Source organism: Diadema antillarum, unplaced genomic scaffold, assembly GCF_040938485.1.
Source record: "Diadema antillarum isolate AM-2024a unplaced genomic scaffold, OU_Dant_1.0 scf00000170, whole genome shotgun sequence".
NCBI lineage: Eukaryota > Metazoa > Echinodermata > Echinoidea > Diadematoida > Diadematidae > Diadema > Diadema antillarum.
In genome coordinates, this window is record NW_027271059.1 from 496584 (window position 1) to 509680 (window position 13097).

The 13097-nt window shown below is 40.1% G+C and overlaps 1 protein-coding gene across 3 annotated transcripts in view; it reads right to left on the bottom strand.

Annotated features, from left to right (window-relative positions):
* Nucleotides 1–13097, bottom strand: part of LOC139722753 (tyrosine-protein kinase CSK-like) — a 156637-nt gene that overhangs the window by 44541 nt on the left and 98999 nt on the right. For all 3 annotated transcript variants that reach the window (XM_071634037.1, XM_071634039.1, XM_071634038.1), the window contains exon 4: nt 6055–6193. In XM_071634037.1, coding sequence (XP_071490138.1) covers nt 6055–6193 — 139 coding nt within the window. The remainder of the gene's footprint in view (nt 1–6054; nt 6194–13097) is intronic.

The window sequence follows — 13097 nt, forward strand, 5'->3', positions numbered from 1 at the left end:
GGCAGAAACTCGTCTGTGTGCCTTGGAATATGAAGACGATGTCATTGTACACAGATATGCTTGTTTTGTACATCTTTACCATGTTTGACCTTTCGTCAATGATGTCATACTTCAATATTCTGATATTCTGAGGTCATTGACCTCTCAAGGTCATCAGAGGTCAAAGGTAGAAACCTGTCTGCTCTTTAGAATATGAAGACAATTTCATTGTAAGACAGATATGCTTGTTTTGTACATCTTAACAATGGTTACCATTAACCAATGACATCACAGATCAATATAATATTTTGAGGTCATTGACCTCCAAAGGTCATCAGAGGTCAAAGGTTAAAACCTGTCAATGCTCTGTGGAATCAGAAAATGGTTTCCCTGAAGTATAGATGCATGTTTAGTGAATCATAACCACATATATCATTCACAAATGTCTAAAAACATCGATATTTTGATATTTAAAGCTCATTGACCTCTGGAGGTCATCAGAGGTCAAAGGTAAAAACCTGTCAGTGCTCTGTTGAATCTGGAAATGATTTCTCTTTGGTATAAATGCATGTTTAGTGCAACATAACCACATATATCATTCGCAAATGTCTAAAAACATTGATTTTCTGATATCTAAAGTACATTGACCTCTGGAGGTCATCAGAGGTCAAATCAGACTTACCTCCCGATCTTAAAATAAATTTTATGGTATGTACTAACACTGGTGAAAGTTTCATGCTTTAGTCAAATTTTGCACAATTCACGTGATTTTGAGGGCTTAACTGCTCTACTATATTATGTCTTGACAATGTTGAGACGACAGTTTCACTTCATTGGCAATATCAAATAAATAAATAAAATGACATATTTTTCACAAATGTGTTGAGTGTTTACTTTGCTTCAACTACAGCAGTGTAGGTTTCATTTTGGATGGATGGCTAAACTGTTTTAATAAGAGAGCAGGTGCACACATTCGGGATTTGAGCATTTTCACTTCCTTGTCCTTTGACCCCCTGGCCCATAATTCTTCAAATAATCTCTAACTAAATTGGTAACATCCATTTTCATAATACTTTGAGCTAATTTCAAAATATTGGAAAAATTGTATTTTAACACTTTCCCTTTGACTCCATGGCCAAAATCTTCCCCTACAGAATCATTGAACAATAAAGCATGCATATAACTGGTTTTATCAAGTTTATTCATTAAGTAACCTACAATGCATGGAGAGAATGTGTAATTTCAGCATTTAATAGTAGAAATTTGGCATTTTAATCTGCCCTTTGACCATTAACCTTTGACCCCATGTCCTACAAATTTCAAAAAGAATCACTGTCAGACAGTACATGCATACTGACAGTCAGGCGCAAGATTGCATTGCCAATCTCGTCAAAAAGACTGAAGGTCCGCTGCTGGTGCAGCCCCGCCAACTGAGGGCCTCAAAATCGCCTTTGCGTCGTGTAGACTCTTCGCAGTCATTTAGTACCAAATTATGAATTATCAAGAGCTTCGTGGGGGTGGGGGGGGGGGGGGGTGGGACAGATCAGGAGCGAACGAACAGTCCTAGTACAGTCAAAAGTGACACCAGGGAGGTGTTACAGAGATGGAGTGGCAACTTTTCGTAATTCATGCAAACACATGTTTGGGTTCAAGTCGTTACAATGGGATGTCTAGCATTCCACTACACTTTGAAGTCATACTCGGCACCGGGCCGCTCTAGTTGCAAGACGAAGTTTGGAGGCGAAGAACGCATTTCACCTTTCGCTGAATTACAAGCTTTATTTCACCGTAAAATTTTAAATGAAGTACTCGAATTGATTTAGAATAGTTAAGAAACGAATTCACTATTATAAACATGTATTTCTAGTTTCTTCGTAATGCGCAAATCGAAATGAAATGAAAATTAGGCCCTCTTAAAAAACTAATATTTTTCTATAATGCGCACGTTTCCGCATGTTAGTTTTCTATCTTTTAATCTTGGATGTTTTGATCTTTCAAATAAAGTACTCCGCTAAAGCGTGTTCCAGCGTGCTTTTAAACTATTTGCTGTTAAAATTGTCAGTTTTACACTGCATTTGGATTCACTGCTACAATTCAAGGTACACAAATTCATTGTTGCCATCACATTGAAAGAGAGAGTGAATTGCAGTAGGGGCAAGTATTTCCAGATGTGAGAGCTCTAGTCCCTATTATTGATGCTCTCTTTTGTCAAAGCACCTGGTTTCCACCTGTAGTTAAGCGCATAACTTCTCAGCGGTGCCGCGCATGACTTCAAAGGAGAGCAGTAGTTGTCTCTCCTTCTCCAGCACCTCCCTGGTGACACATAGCATCGTGTAGTGCACAGTATGCCTACGATTGCCTGCTGACTTAGCATGCACTTTGCATTGAGTATGAGGTGTTGTTTGAAAGTGAATATCTAAAATAAAAAGCGTTCATCGATTATCATTTATGTATAGCAGTTGCCTACTAGTGAAAGTAGTTGCTAGAACATGTGATGGAGTAGACTTCTAGACAAAAGGAGGACAAAATATAGAATAATGATGTAGATATTTAGCATATTTAGTACACCTAGAGGAATTTCGGGAGCGATCTTATAACATTTTCTCTATTGTCTTAGATTGTAAAGAAGGTATAGAGCAATTACTTTTGCCGCAATATTTATGGCCTATTCGTAGCACTTGTATGCCGGTGCAGATGATAGCGCAGTTTTGCTTTTTTTTTTCTATTTATTTTCATTTGTTTTTGTCACCAGCAGCCAAGAAGATTAGTAAGGTCCTTCATCTATTCCACTGTCATGAGAACATGATCAAACCGAAAGCATTTCGGTGTACAACAATTTAAAAAGAGAAGAGAGTACACATATGATACTGACACTTGAAACAAGTGATAGAGAACAGTTTTCATGCAACGGGATGGCAGAGTTTAACAGTTAGTATGTACTTGAATCAGAATGGTAAATAGCCGCATGAGGCTAATTATCTTTTATTATTGTAACAACTTCATGAAAATTTATTTGTGTATTCATTTCTGGTCGGTTTTCTTCTGTTTGCGTTTGTAACTTCATAAAAAGGCAACTTTTATAAAGGCCAACAACGCCATGTTTTGGGAGTCGACATATCAACTGAAGGCAACTGAAATTGTAAGCATACTTGCTTCCTCATTTTCTCTGAATTTAACTGTTGACGTCATCTGGTCACAGACAAACACGTTTTCCCTGTAGACCTACATAGAAATATATGGAGCTCCAAGGTTGCTCATAAATGCAGATCTTCACAGAGATGACGCGATCACGATGAAGTGACCAGTGTTGCTTTCCGTGTTTCCTTTCATCACACACTGCCATAATGTACACAATGTAAAGGCACTTGCCATACAATCAAACCGATTGTCGAGGAACGGTCGTTTGACAGGTGCGAGACATGGTCGCTCATGGTTGTGTAATCCTCTTGTAAACAACTCGATGCCCTGTTCGAGTCCTACACCCCCCCAACCCGGGACAGGCCACATGAGCAAGTGCCATCTCGTAGCGGCAAAACGTGGAGTTTCCTTTCCCACATCACAGATCACCACATTCTACTAAAGTCAGTCACGGAAACACAATCACAATTTTCAACGTGTGGGACTGCACGACGAGCTGTTAGAACATTGAGACACAAATTTACCATCTGTAGTCCTCCTCTTCATGTCTCCATACTGCAGCAATCTTCAGTCCGTATCAAGAGACATAAAGTCCATACTAGCAATGTTACAAAATCGATGGTAAAAAGAAATGTCGAAAAAAGAAATCGCAAACTGAATCTTTCGTCACAGTAGTTGGGAACTTCGCTGCACAGCGCATACGCGCTGTAGTACTCAGTAATGGGTTTTGCATGTGTATAATGCTCACGTATTAAATACGAAAGAGCACCTGTTTCACAAGTCTGCAACGAACAGTTTGTTCGAATGTTTGAAAATTTTTAACCTAATTACGTATTCCAGTACAAAATTCTCAAATTGTCAAGGCTAGATTTCTTTAGTTTGTTCGTGTACAAATACTTCAACTATTCTTTTTTTATAGCACACGATTTTAAAAAAAAAATTAAACCACAATGTTTTACAGTCTGATTTTTTAAAGATGATACGCTTCAAAGCCAATTTGATTTTCCATAGGTATAACAAGCAACTCAACGCGATGCATGATGGGATCAAACCTGATGTATTATTCAAAGGACTGATGTTTCAATCTTTTTGTCAAGATTGGCGATGCAATCTTGCACCTGACTGACTGATGCACTGAATTTCATGATAATACCTTGAGCCATTTCCATGGGGCATGGTGCCCATTTGAACAAATTGATATCCTATTCCCCTAGGGATACTACCTGCCGAGTTTGGTGAAAATCGGTCATGGGGTTCTCAAGAAGAAGACGAAAATGTAAAAAGTTTACACACGATGGATGCCGGATGAAGAATGATTGCAATAGCTCACTTGACCATTTGACTCAGGTGAGCTAAAAAGACATGAAGTTCTATCATTTCTGATGGCACAGAAGAATATTTTCAAACTTCCTTAATTTGGGAGGTTTGGGTCCCCAGGGCCCCCAAGAGGAGCATGGTGGCCATTCAAACAAATTGAGATCCTATCCCCCTTGGAATGCTACCTGCCAAATTTGGTGAAAATTCATCATGTTGTTTTCAAGAAGAGGATGAAAATGTATGCTTTAGGCCTGCATCGGGGGGGGGGGGGGGGGAGGGAGAGAGACAGGTAAAATGTACTGCAGAGGAAAATATGGATGAGAAGGGAAGAAAAAGAATGAGCTCAACTGGCTGTTGTCGAAAAAGAAGAAGTACAAAGACATGAGTTGCACTAGCATAGGAATGCAAAGTGTTGCACAGTGTGTAAACTTTTGAATTGCAGCATAGATATATCAACTGAAACTTTGACAGGAAAAAGAATCAGTAACAGTTCAGTGGAAGTATGAAAGGAGACAAAGCAGGAGGATAATAATGATAATAATAAAGTAATAATAATAATGTTAATATAATAATGATGATAATAATAAGTATAACACTAGCGCCCCTGGCTACACCGGTGCCAGGTGTTACAACGTGCTAAAATCTTCATAGTCCGGCTCGTGATTGCAGGCTTGCAGACCAGCTGTATGATTGTATTGATACATACACTATCTTCGTAGTCCGGCTCACAACTGCAGTTGATTAATGAGCTGCTGGCATAGACATTGAAGCGCGCTCAGAGTGCTCCGCTAGTAGTGGTGCGCCGCCTTCAGTATTCAATCCAGTCGGTACGTGGATCAGTGTCCATACGTGCCAACTCTCTATGGAGCAACTACAGCACTCGCTTGCGCTGCGTATGGTCTGCTCCCTACAAAGAGCAAGCTTTACTCACGTGCATTGTGCGATCTTTTAATATGTATCTTGAAATAACTTGTGCTGGGTTTTCGTGCAACTCTGAGCAATGATGTTGCCCATTTGGTCCATGTTGCACGCTGTCCGTTCAAAAAAAAAGAGACAAAAGTTGCAGGAGTGTGCTCGTGTATTGCACCCGTCCTCAGCGCTGTGTTTAGTGTGCGCCACCTTTCTTTGATAGATCGAAACTGTGCATTTTATTTCTGCCAAAAAAAAAGGGGGGGGGGTAAGGCCCCCATAACTCATAGTATTAACCCGTTGAGGACGAGTCCCAAGTATACTTGGGCAAGTGTCTATGGGAAATGCATGTTGGAGCAAAATCAGCTTGTCCTCAACAGGCTAACTTAGCTCTATCACTTCTGATTCTAAGAGAAGATATTTAACAATTCCTTAATTTGGGGGGAGTTAGGGGCACCTGGGGGCCCCTAGGTGGGGGCATGATGCCCATTTGAACAAATTGAGATCCTAACCCTCTAGGCATGCTACCTGCCAAGTTTGGTGAATATCGTTCATGAGGTTTTAAAAAAGAAGATGAAAATGTAAAAAGTTTACACATACCGCACGACGCACAAAGAGTGATTGCAATAGGTCACCTGAGCCAAATGCTCAGGTGAGCTAAAAATTTTCTTTTGCATGCACATTCTTTCTTGAACTTGCAATGAGGCAAACCTGTCATAAGGGTCTTCATATTGTTTTGATCAGTGTCTTTTGATTTGAAGGAGCTCTGCCCATCCATAATGCGATCTGACTTCCTCTCCACAGCCATCTTCAGGTTGCACACCAAGCCATCTGCATCCTCTTTATAATGCTGCATGAAAACAAAACATACATCACTGCTATCAATACATCTTTTATTACAGTGGTCACTCGGGAGGGGTCAGGAGACAAGTTTTACTCCCATCTACGTAGGGCTCCCGATCACATAAAGCAGTGGCTGGTACTAGCCCCTGCAAACTACCCACACAAAATGAAGCCGAGTATGTGGGCATTACACTAAGTAAAACCATGAACAGGAACTTTATACAAATTGTAAATCCCACCGATATCAGAGCTGCCAACTTTTGTAAATGCCTTTCAGTACTTTGATGGCTGAAGATCAGTAATTTGCACCTTTTTTGAGCGAAAATCAGTAATCCTAAACAGTGTAATGGAATATATCACAGACAATGATTTCTAAAATCAGTAATTTGCTTGCAACCTTCAGTATTCTTCTCTAATTTCAGTAGAAATTACTGAAAATCAGTGCTAGTTGGCAGCTCTGTGATATCCATGGCAACAAGTACACCAATGCTACAATATGCAGACACAAAAATTGATGAGAAAAAAAGGACACAAAAGTCCCATGGTTTCGGCAAATCCATCACCAGAACAAATCTTCATTCATTGATCCATTAAATTAGCCCACACTACAAATGTAAAGTAATGATGTCAATGACCTGCAGAGAGAGAAGCAGCATTGCCAACTTGAACATGTTTCTCTTGATTTGATGTTATTTCTCTTCATGGATACAGCAGAATCTTATGATCCAGTATATATGGAATAATGAAGGTTTGTGCAACTTTTCCATGTTACAGACAAAATAGAGCAGGAAAAACAAATTTTAGGAGGAAACTTTACAGTGTGTGCAGAGTAGAGGTATGGTTTAATGGAATGCACATGAAAACTAATGCATGGGAAGGATCCTAGTCACAGTTTACAGTATTTGTACAACTGAAGAGGTTTGCACGGAGTCAAACACGTGCTGGTATCATCCATTGCGCACGTGCAGTTCATCGAAAATGAATTCGCTATCTATTTCCTCGGTGCATAACTTTGCAAAGTTTCATTGCAGCGTGAAAGGACACTTGTAATTTTGCAAAGTTTCACTCCGCAAAATTTCCCAATGAGAATGGCCCTAAACACAACTATTCAATGTATAAATATTTTCAATGATGTTAGAGATACAAGATGAACATCTAGAGACCAGTTTTGACCTTTGATTTCTACTTCATTTTATACAGGAACAAGTACATACAATAATATTGCCAGTCACATCATATTTTGTGGATTTGACAGTAATATCTAAGTGCTCACCTGTTAATTCAATTCATTTCAATTCATTCATTCTCATTTTTCTTCCAACAAAACATACAGAAAGTAAATCAGGAATTCAATCATAAGCATTGTATGTTATACACTACATTACAAAGTAAGAAAAATAAACAATCAACAAACTAATACATACAAATCATGTATACATACCGGAAAATACAAAATTAAGCTTAGAGGGGAAAAAAGAGAACTGAGAGGTCCACTAAAAAGCGATACTTGTAGATTGTGGACCACTCAAGAATTCCTTCAAAAATACTCACTGCAATTACAAGTACATAACACAAAAATAATTAAGATAAAATGGAACAAACAACAGAGACACAACAACATGACATGACTAAACTGAGGGGGATATGATTGAAAGGAATGGGACACAAAGAAAATTAAAGGAAGAAAGGAAAGAAAGAAAGAGAGAGAATGCCTACATGCTGAACAGGAGTATTAAAGGAAGAGGGGATTGAGGAGGTACTTTGGACAGATGAGAACTGCTTTAGCAGGAACCCCGCTCAAGTGCAACAAAACATCATGTAACATAATTTTTCATGTGTTATTTCCACCACTTAGTCAGAACCATGAACCGCTTTATCGGGACAAACTTGGCTGAAACACTTCCATTGTTCTTCATTAATGTCAAAAAATGATAAGTAAATCTTCTCATTGGTTCCCGATAGATTATGCCAACTGCAATGCAAACATTTGCCGTTAGGCAGTGAGATGTAGTGCAGTAGAGGCGGTCAATCTTATCGAGCATAGTCTGTTTCTACTCATGCACTCATACACTCTACCACCCCTTCAATTCAGTGCACTACCGAGAGTCACTTTCATCACATGCGGCTCATCCCTTATAAAAATCTTAGGTTGCGGCAAGCTTGCAGCAAGCTTGCGGTAAGCTTGCGGCAACCTTAATTAGCTTGTATTAAAGAGTGCAAGCTTGCGCATGCTTATTGCCATCTTACTGCAAGCATGATACAAACTTGGCATCCCCTGGTAAGCTTGCTGCAAGCTTGCGGTAAGCTTGCTGCAAGCTTGCGGTAAGCTTGCAGCAACTTACCATTAGCTTGTGGACGATTGCAAGGTCGCAGATATTATTGCAAAAATAATCGCAAGCTTGCAGATTGTGTCGCAAGCTTGCAGATAAGTTTGCAAGACCATATGAAAGCTGTGCGAGCTTATGACAAGCTTGCGGTGAGACAACTAACAGCTCTGCAAGCTGGCCGTAAGCTTGCAAGTAATGCAGAAATCTCCGCAAGCTTACCACAAGCTTGCAGGCCATTATCAGAATTTCTGTGAGCTTGTCGCAAGCTTGCAGGTTGTTAAAGAAAACTCCTCAAGCTTACTTAAGCTTGTGAACTGTGATCAAAATCTTTGCATGCTTGCTGCAAGCTTGCGGGTTAGAACTTCGCAAGCATGCAAAATGCAGTCAAAATCTTCGTGAGCTTGTCCCAAGCTAAAGCTTGTGGGTAAATTGTTAGAGCAAATTCTGCAACCTTACCGCAAGCTTACTGCAACTGTATGGCCACAATCAAAATCTTTGCAAGCTTGTCGCAAGCTTGTCGCAAGCTTGTCGCAAGCTTATAGGTTAATTGATAGAGAAAATTGCCTGGTGCCCTCTCAGTTACAAAAAAGAAAGTTACTTTGTTCACTCTGAAATTCAAAATGGCGGTTTGACTGTTTCTGTGTGCAGCTTAGATTTAAGGACAATAACTCTGTTAAAGGTATGAAATTGATTAATACTATTATAACTAACTGCATGCATTAACATGCTGAATAACTTCACCATATTTTCATTCCCCATAAACCTCAATAATCTACACATTTTAACAAAGTAATCATAGTAACTTCCCCTAAATGTGCAATACAGTCCCACCCATTGTAATTTGTGTGTGTATTAACAGGTATTTTTATTGTTACATATAACTCAATACCGGTACATTCTGCATACCCCCTCTTTTTTTTTTAATAGTAAAATAAATGAATGTATAACAGATTTGAGTGTATTATTTATACTTCATCCTTTTTTTTTTTATGTTTCACTTTTGTGCAAATTTCAATTAAATTTCCTAATTGTATCCCCCGAACAGAGTTCGGAGGATACTATGGATTTGGCCTCGTTGCACCGCTGCGTCTGCTGCATCCGCGTCCGCCACAGAGATTTTCTTGTGAGAGCGCTCTACTGGCTGCAGTTCTTCGTAGATCATCTTCAAATTTGGCATGAAGGTGTATTATGGTACAACGAAGATGTCTGTTGTTTCTGGTGATGGCGCCCTCGCTTGTTCTGTCTTTATACATGAAAATAAGGTCAATTTAACAGGGTCTGCTTGTGTGTGCAACGTACGCTGGCCTTGTTTCTTGACCGATTTTTTTTTTTTTCAAATTTGGTAGGCCTATGTATTAATGTATCATAGTCAAATCTATACACCTATGTGTATACCTATTGATAATGCTGCTCTCACTGTTCCACCTTTTACAGGGTCAAAGGTCACCCTGATCATGTCAAAATTTGCAAATGTGCTTATATATGCAATAACTTGATTGTTACTCAACGGATTTTATTCAGACTTGCTAAGGAGGTGTATGGGTGGTCATTCTACATGAAGGACACAACAGTTTGTGGTGATGGCGCCCTCAGTGTTCCGACTTGGATGCCATGTCACATTTCTTGTGTGTGCTCTATCAGCCACATTTCTTATTAGATTTTCTTCAAATTTGGCAAAAAGGTGCATCATAGTGAAATCAAGGTGCCTATTGTTTTTGGTGGTGGTGCCCTCGCTTGTTCCGTCTTTATACATGAAAAGGTAAATTCAACAGGGTCTGCTTGTGTGTGTGATGCTGGCCTTGTTTCTCGACCGATTTTTTTCAAATTTGGTACCGGTATGTAAAGGTATCATAGTCAAATCTATACACCTATACCTACAGTGTATTGATAATGCTGCCCTCACTGTTCTAGCTTTTACAGGTTCAAAGGTCACCCTGACCATGTCAAAATTTGCAAAAATGCTTAAATATTTATGCAATGACTTGATCGTTACTCACTGGATTTTACTCAGACTTGCTATTTTAAAGGAGGTGCGGGTGGTCAATCTACATTGTACATGAAGGACACATAACAGTTTGTGGTGACAGCGCCTTCAGTGTTCCGACTTGGAGGCCATGTCACACATCTTGTATATGCTCTATTCGTAAGCTATTTAGAAGCGACATTTCTTGTCAGATTTTATTCAGGCTTGCTATGGAGGTTTTGTGGGGGGTTATTCTAGGTACCGGTAACAAAAGTTTTCATTGACAGCGTCCTCATTGTTCCAACATTTAAGGATATGTCATATTTCTTGTATGTGCTGTATGGTACTACATGTAACCTCAATTCTTATGGGATTTAATTATTCAGACTTGCTAAGGATCGGTAAACGAATGATCATTGTACATGTACATGTAGGACACAACAGCTTGTGGTGGTGGTGCCCTCAGTGCTCCAACTTAGATGCCAGTCACATTTCTTGTGCATGCTCTATACATCAGCCACATTTCTTGTTGAATTTTGTTCAAACTTGCTATTGAGGTTTATGGGGAGTTATTCTAGGTAACAAAAATGTTCATTGCCAGTGCTCTCATTGTTCAAACTTTTATAGGATGACATGTTATATTCCTTGTATGTGCTATATACCAGCCTCATTTCTCGTCAGATTTTATTGTATCCTGCGACAGTTGCCATATTATACAACATTCTGGCCTAAAGTAATCCAGATGGGGAATGGGAGATTGGTTCAGGGGATACAATGTATGTGAAGAGTTGTTCGCAAAAACCGATAAGTCCATATTTACCAAATGGAGATATTTGCGATTAAAGGTCAAGAAAAATAAAGAGAATAATAAGGAAATTTTTGCTTCTTTTGACCGTAACTTCAAAAATGTACCTTTATATGTAAGGACCAATATATCATTTTAAGGGTATAATTTGTACTTTATAACAGAAACCGTACTTCAAAATCTTCAAAAATGGACTTATCGGTTTTTGCGAACAAACTCTTCAAGTGCTCGAACGGGTCTCCTGTGCGAGCGCTCTATAGTAATCAAATTTCTTAATTTCTTTAAAAAACTAAGCTTGCAAAGGCTTGCGACAAGCTTAGCAGCAAGCATTCCGCGAACTGGTGGCATAGCACACAAGGTTGCAAACTCCCTGCAAGCTTGCAGGTCAGCTAGCCCTGCAAGGTTGCCAGAAGTACAATACACAAGGCTGCAAATTTGCAGGTCAGCTACCAGTAGCCCTGCAAGGTTGCGGCAAGCTAATATGCAAGGTTTCAAACTTTGTGCCAGCTTGCAGGTCAGCTAGCCCTGGAAGGTTGCAGCAAGCTAGCATGTTAGGTTGCGGCTGCTCATTTGAATATTTGGAACCCTGCAAGCTTGCCGCAAGCTTGCCACAGACTGGCCCGCAAGCTTGCAGCGAGCTAGCCAGCAAGCTTGCGGCAAGCTAAAAACTTTGTGCAAGCTTGCAGGTATGTGAGCTAGCCCTGCAAGGTTGCAGCAAGCTAGTATGCAAATTTGCAGCAGCTCATTTAAATATTTGGAACCCTGCAAGCTTGCTGCAAGCTTGCTGCAAGCTTGCTGCAAGCTTGCCACAGGCTGGTCCGCAAGCTTGCAGTGAGCTGGCCGGCAAGCTTGTGGCAAGCTAAAAACTTTGTGCAAGCTTGCAGGTATGTGAGCTAGCCCTGCAAGGTTGCAGCAAGCTAGTATGCAAATTTTCGGCAGCTCATTTAAATATTTGGAACCCTGCAAGCTTGCTGCAAGCTTGCCGCAAGCTTGCCGCAAGCTTGCCGCAAGCTTGCCAAGATCTGGCCCGCAAGCTTGTGGCAAGCTAATCCGCAAGCTTGCGGCAAGCTTGCGAGGCATGCTTTACAGATTTGTATAAGGGATACAGGGATAAGTCCCTGTTCATGCGTGCAGTGCATGTGTCTGTGTGTGACAGCAGAACAAGGGGGCATGAATATAGACATGAAAAAAGTGGGTTCGTACGATCGTCGCAATAAGTGTCATCGTAATGGGCATGTTGTTAACATGTTAAAACAGTGCATGTGGAAGTTGAATAGCTGCCTCTTTCTATGCATTAACAGGGAAGGCATCGTGACTTTACATACTTTTCAACTCTAAAAAAGGATATTTTGTGGATCAAATGAATGAAGGTTTGTTCTGATGATGCATTAGCCCAAATTATGGGACTGCTGTGTCTTTTCTTATTGCCATTTTGTGTCTACATGTCGTAGCGCACGTAAACTCGTTGCTGTGGTTATCAGCAGGTTTGATAGAACTGTGCATGGTTTAGTGTAATGCCCAGATACTGGGCTTCATGTTGTGTGGTTTGCATATAGGCCAATATCAGCCACCGCTTAAACGGCAGAAAAAGTTATCTCCCGACCCCTCCCGATTACGCGGTAAACACTGTAATATCATATGTGACCAACTACACTTACCGGGTACTCTTCCACTTTAATTTCATATAACACAAATCATAAAAGCACTCGGTTGCGGAGATATCAATGATTTTAGTAGCGCATGTCGAGTGGCTAAAGAAATCAGCGTTTTTGGAAAACCGGCTTCAAAGTTCTCTAGTACAATGCTATCATGATCA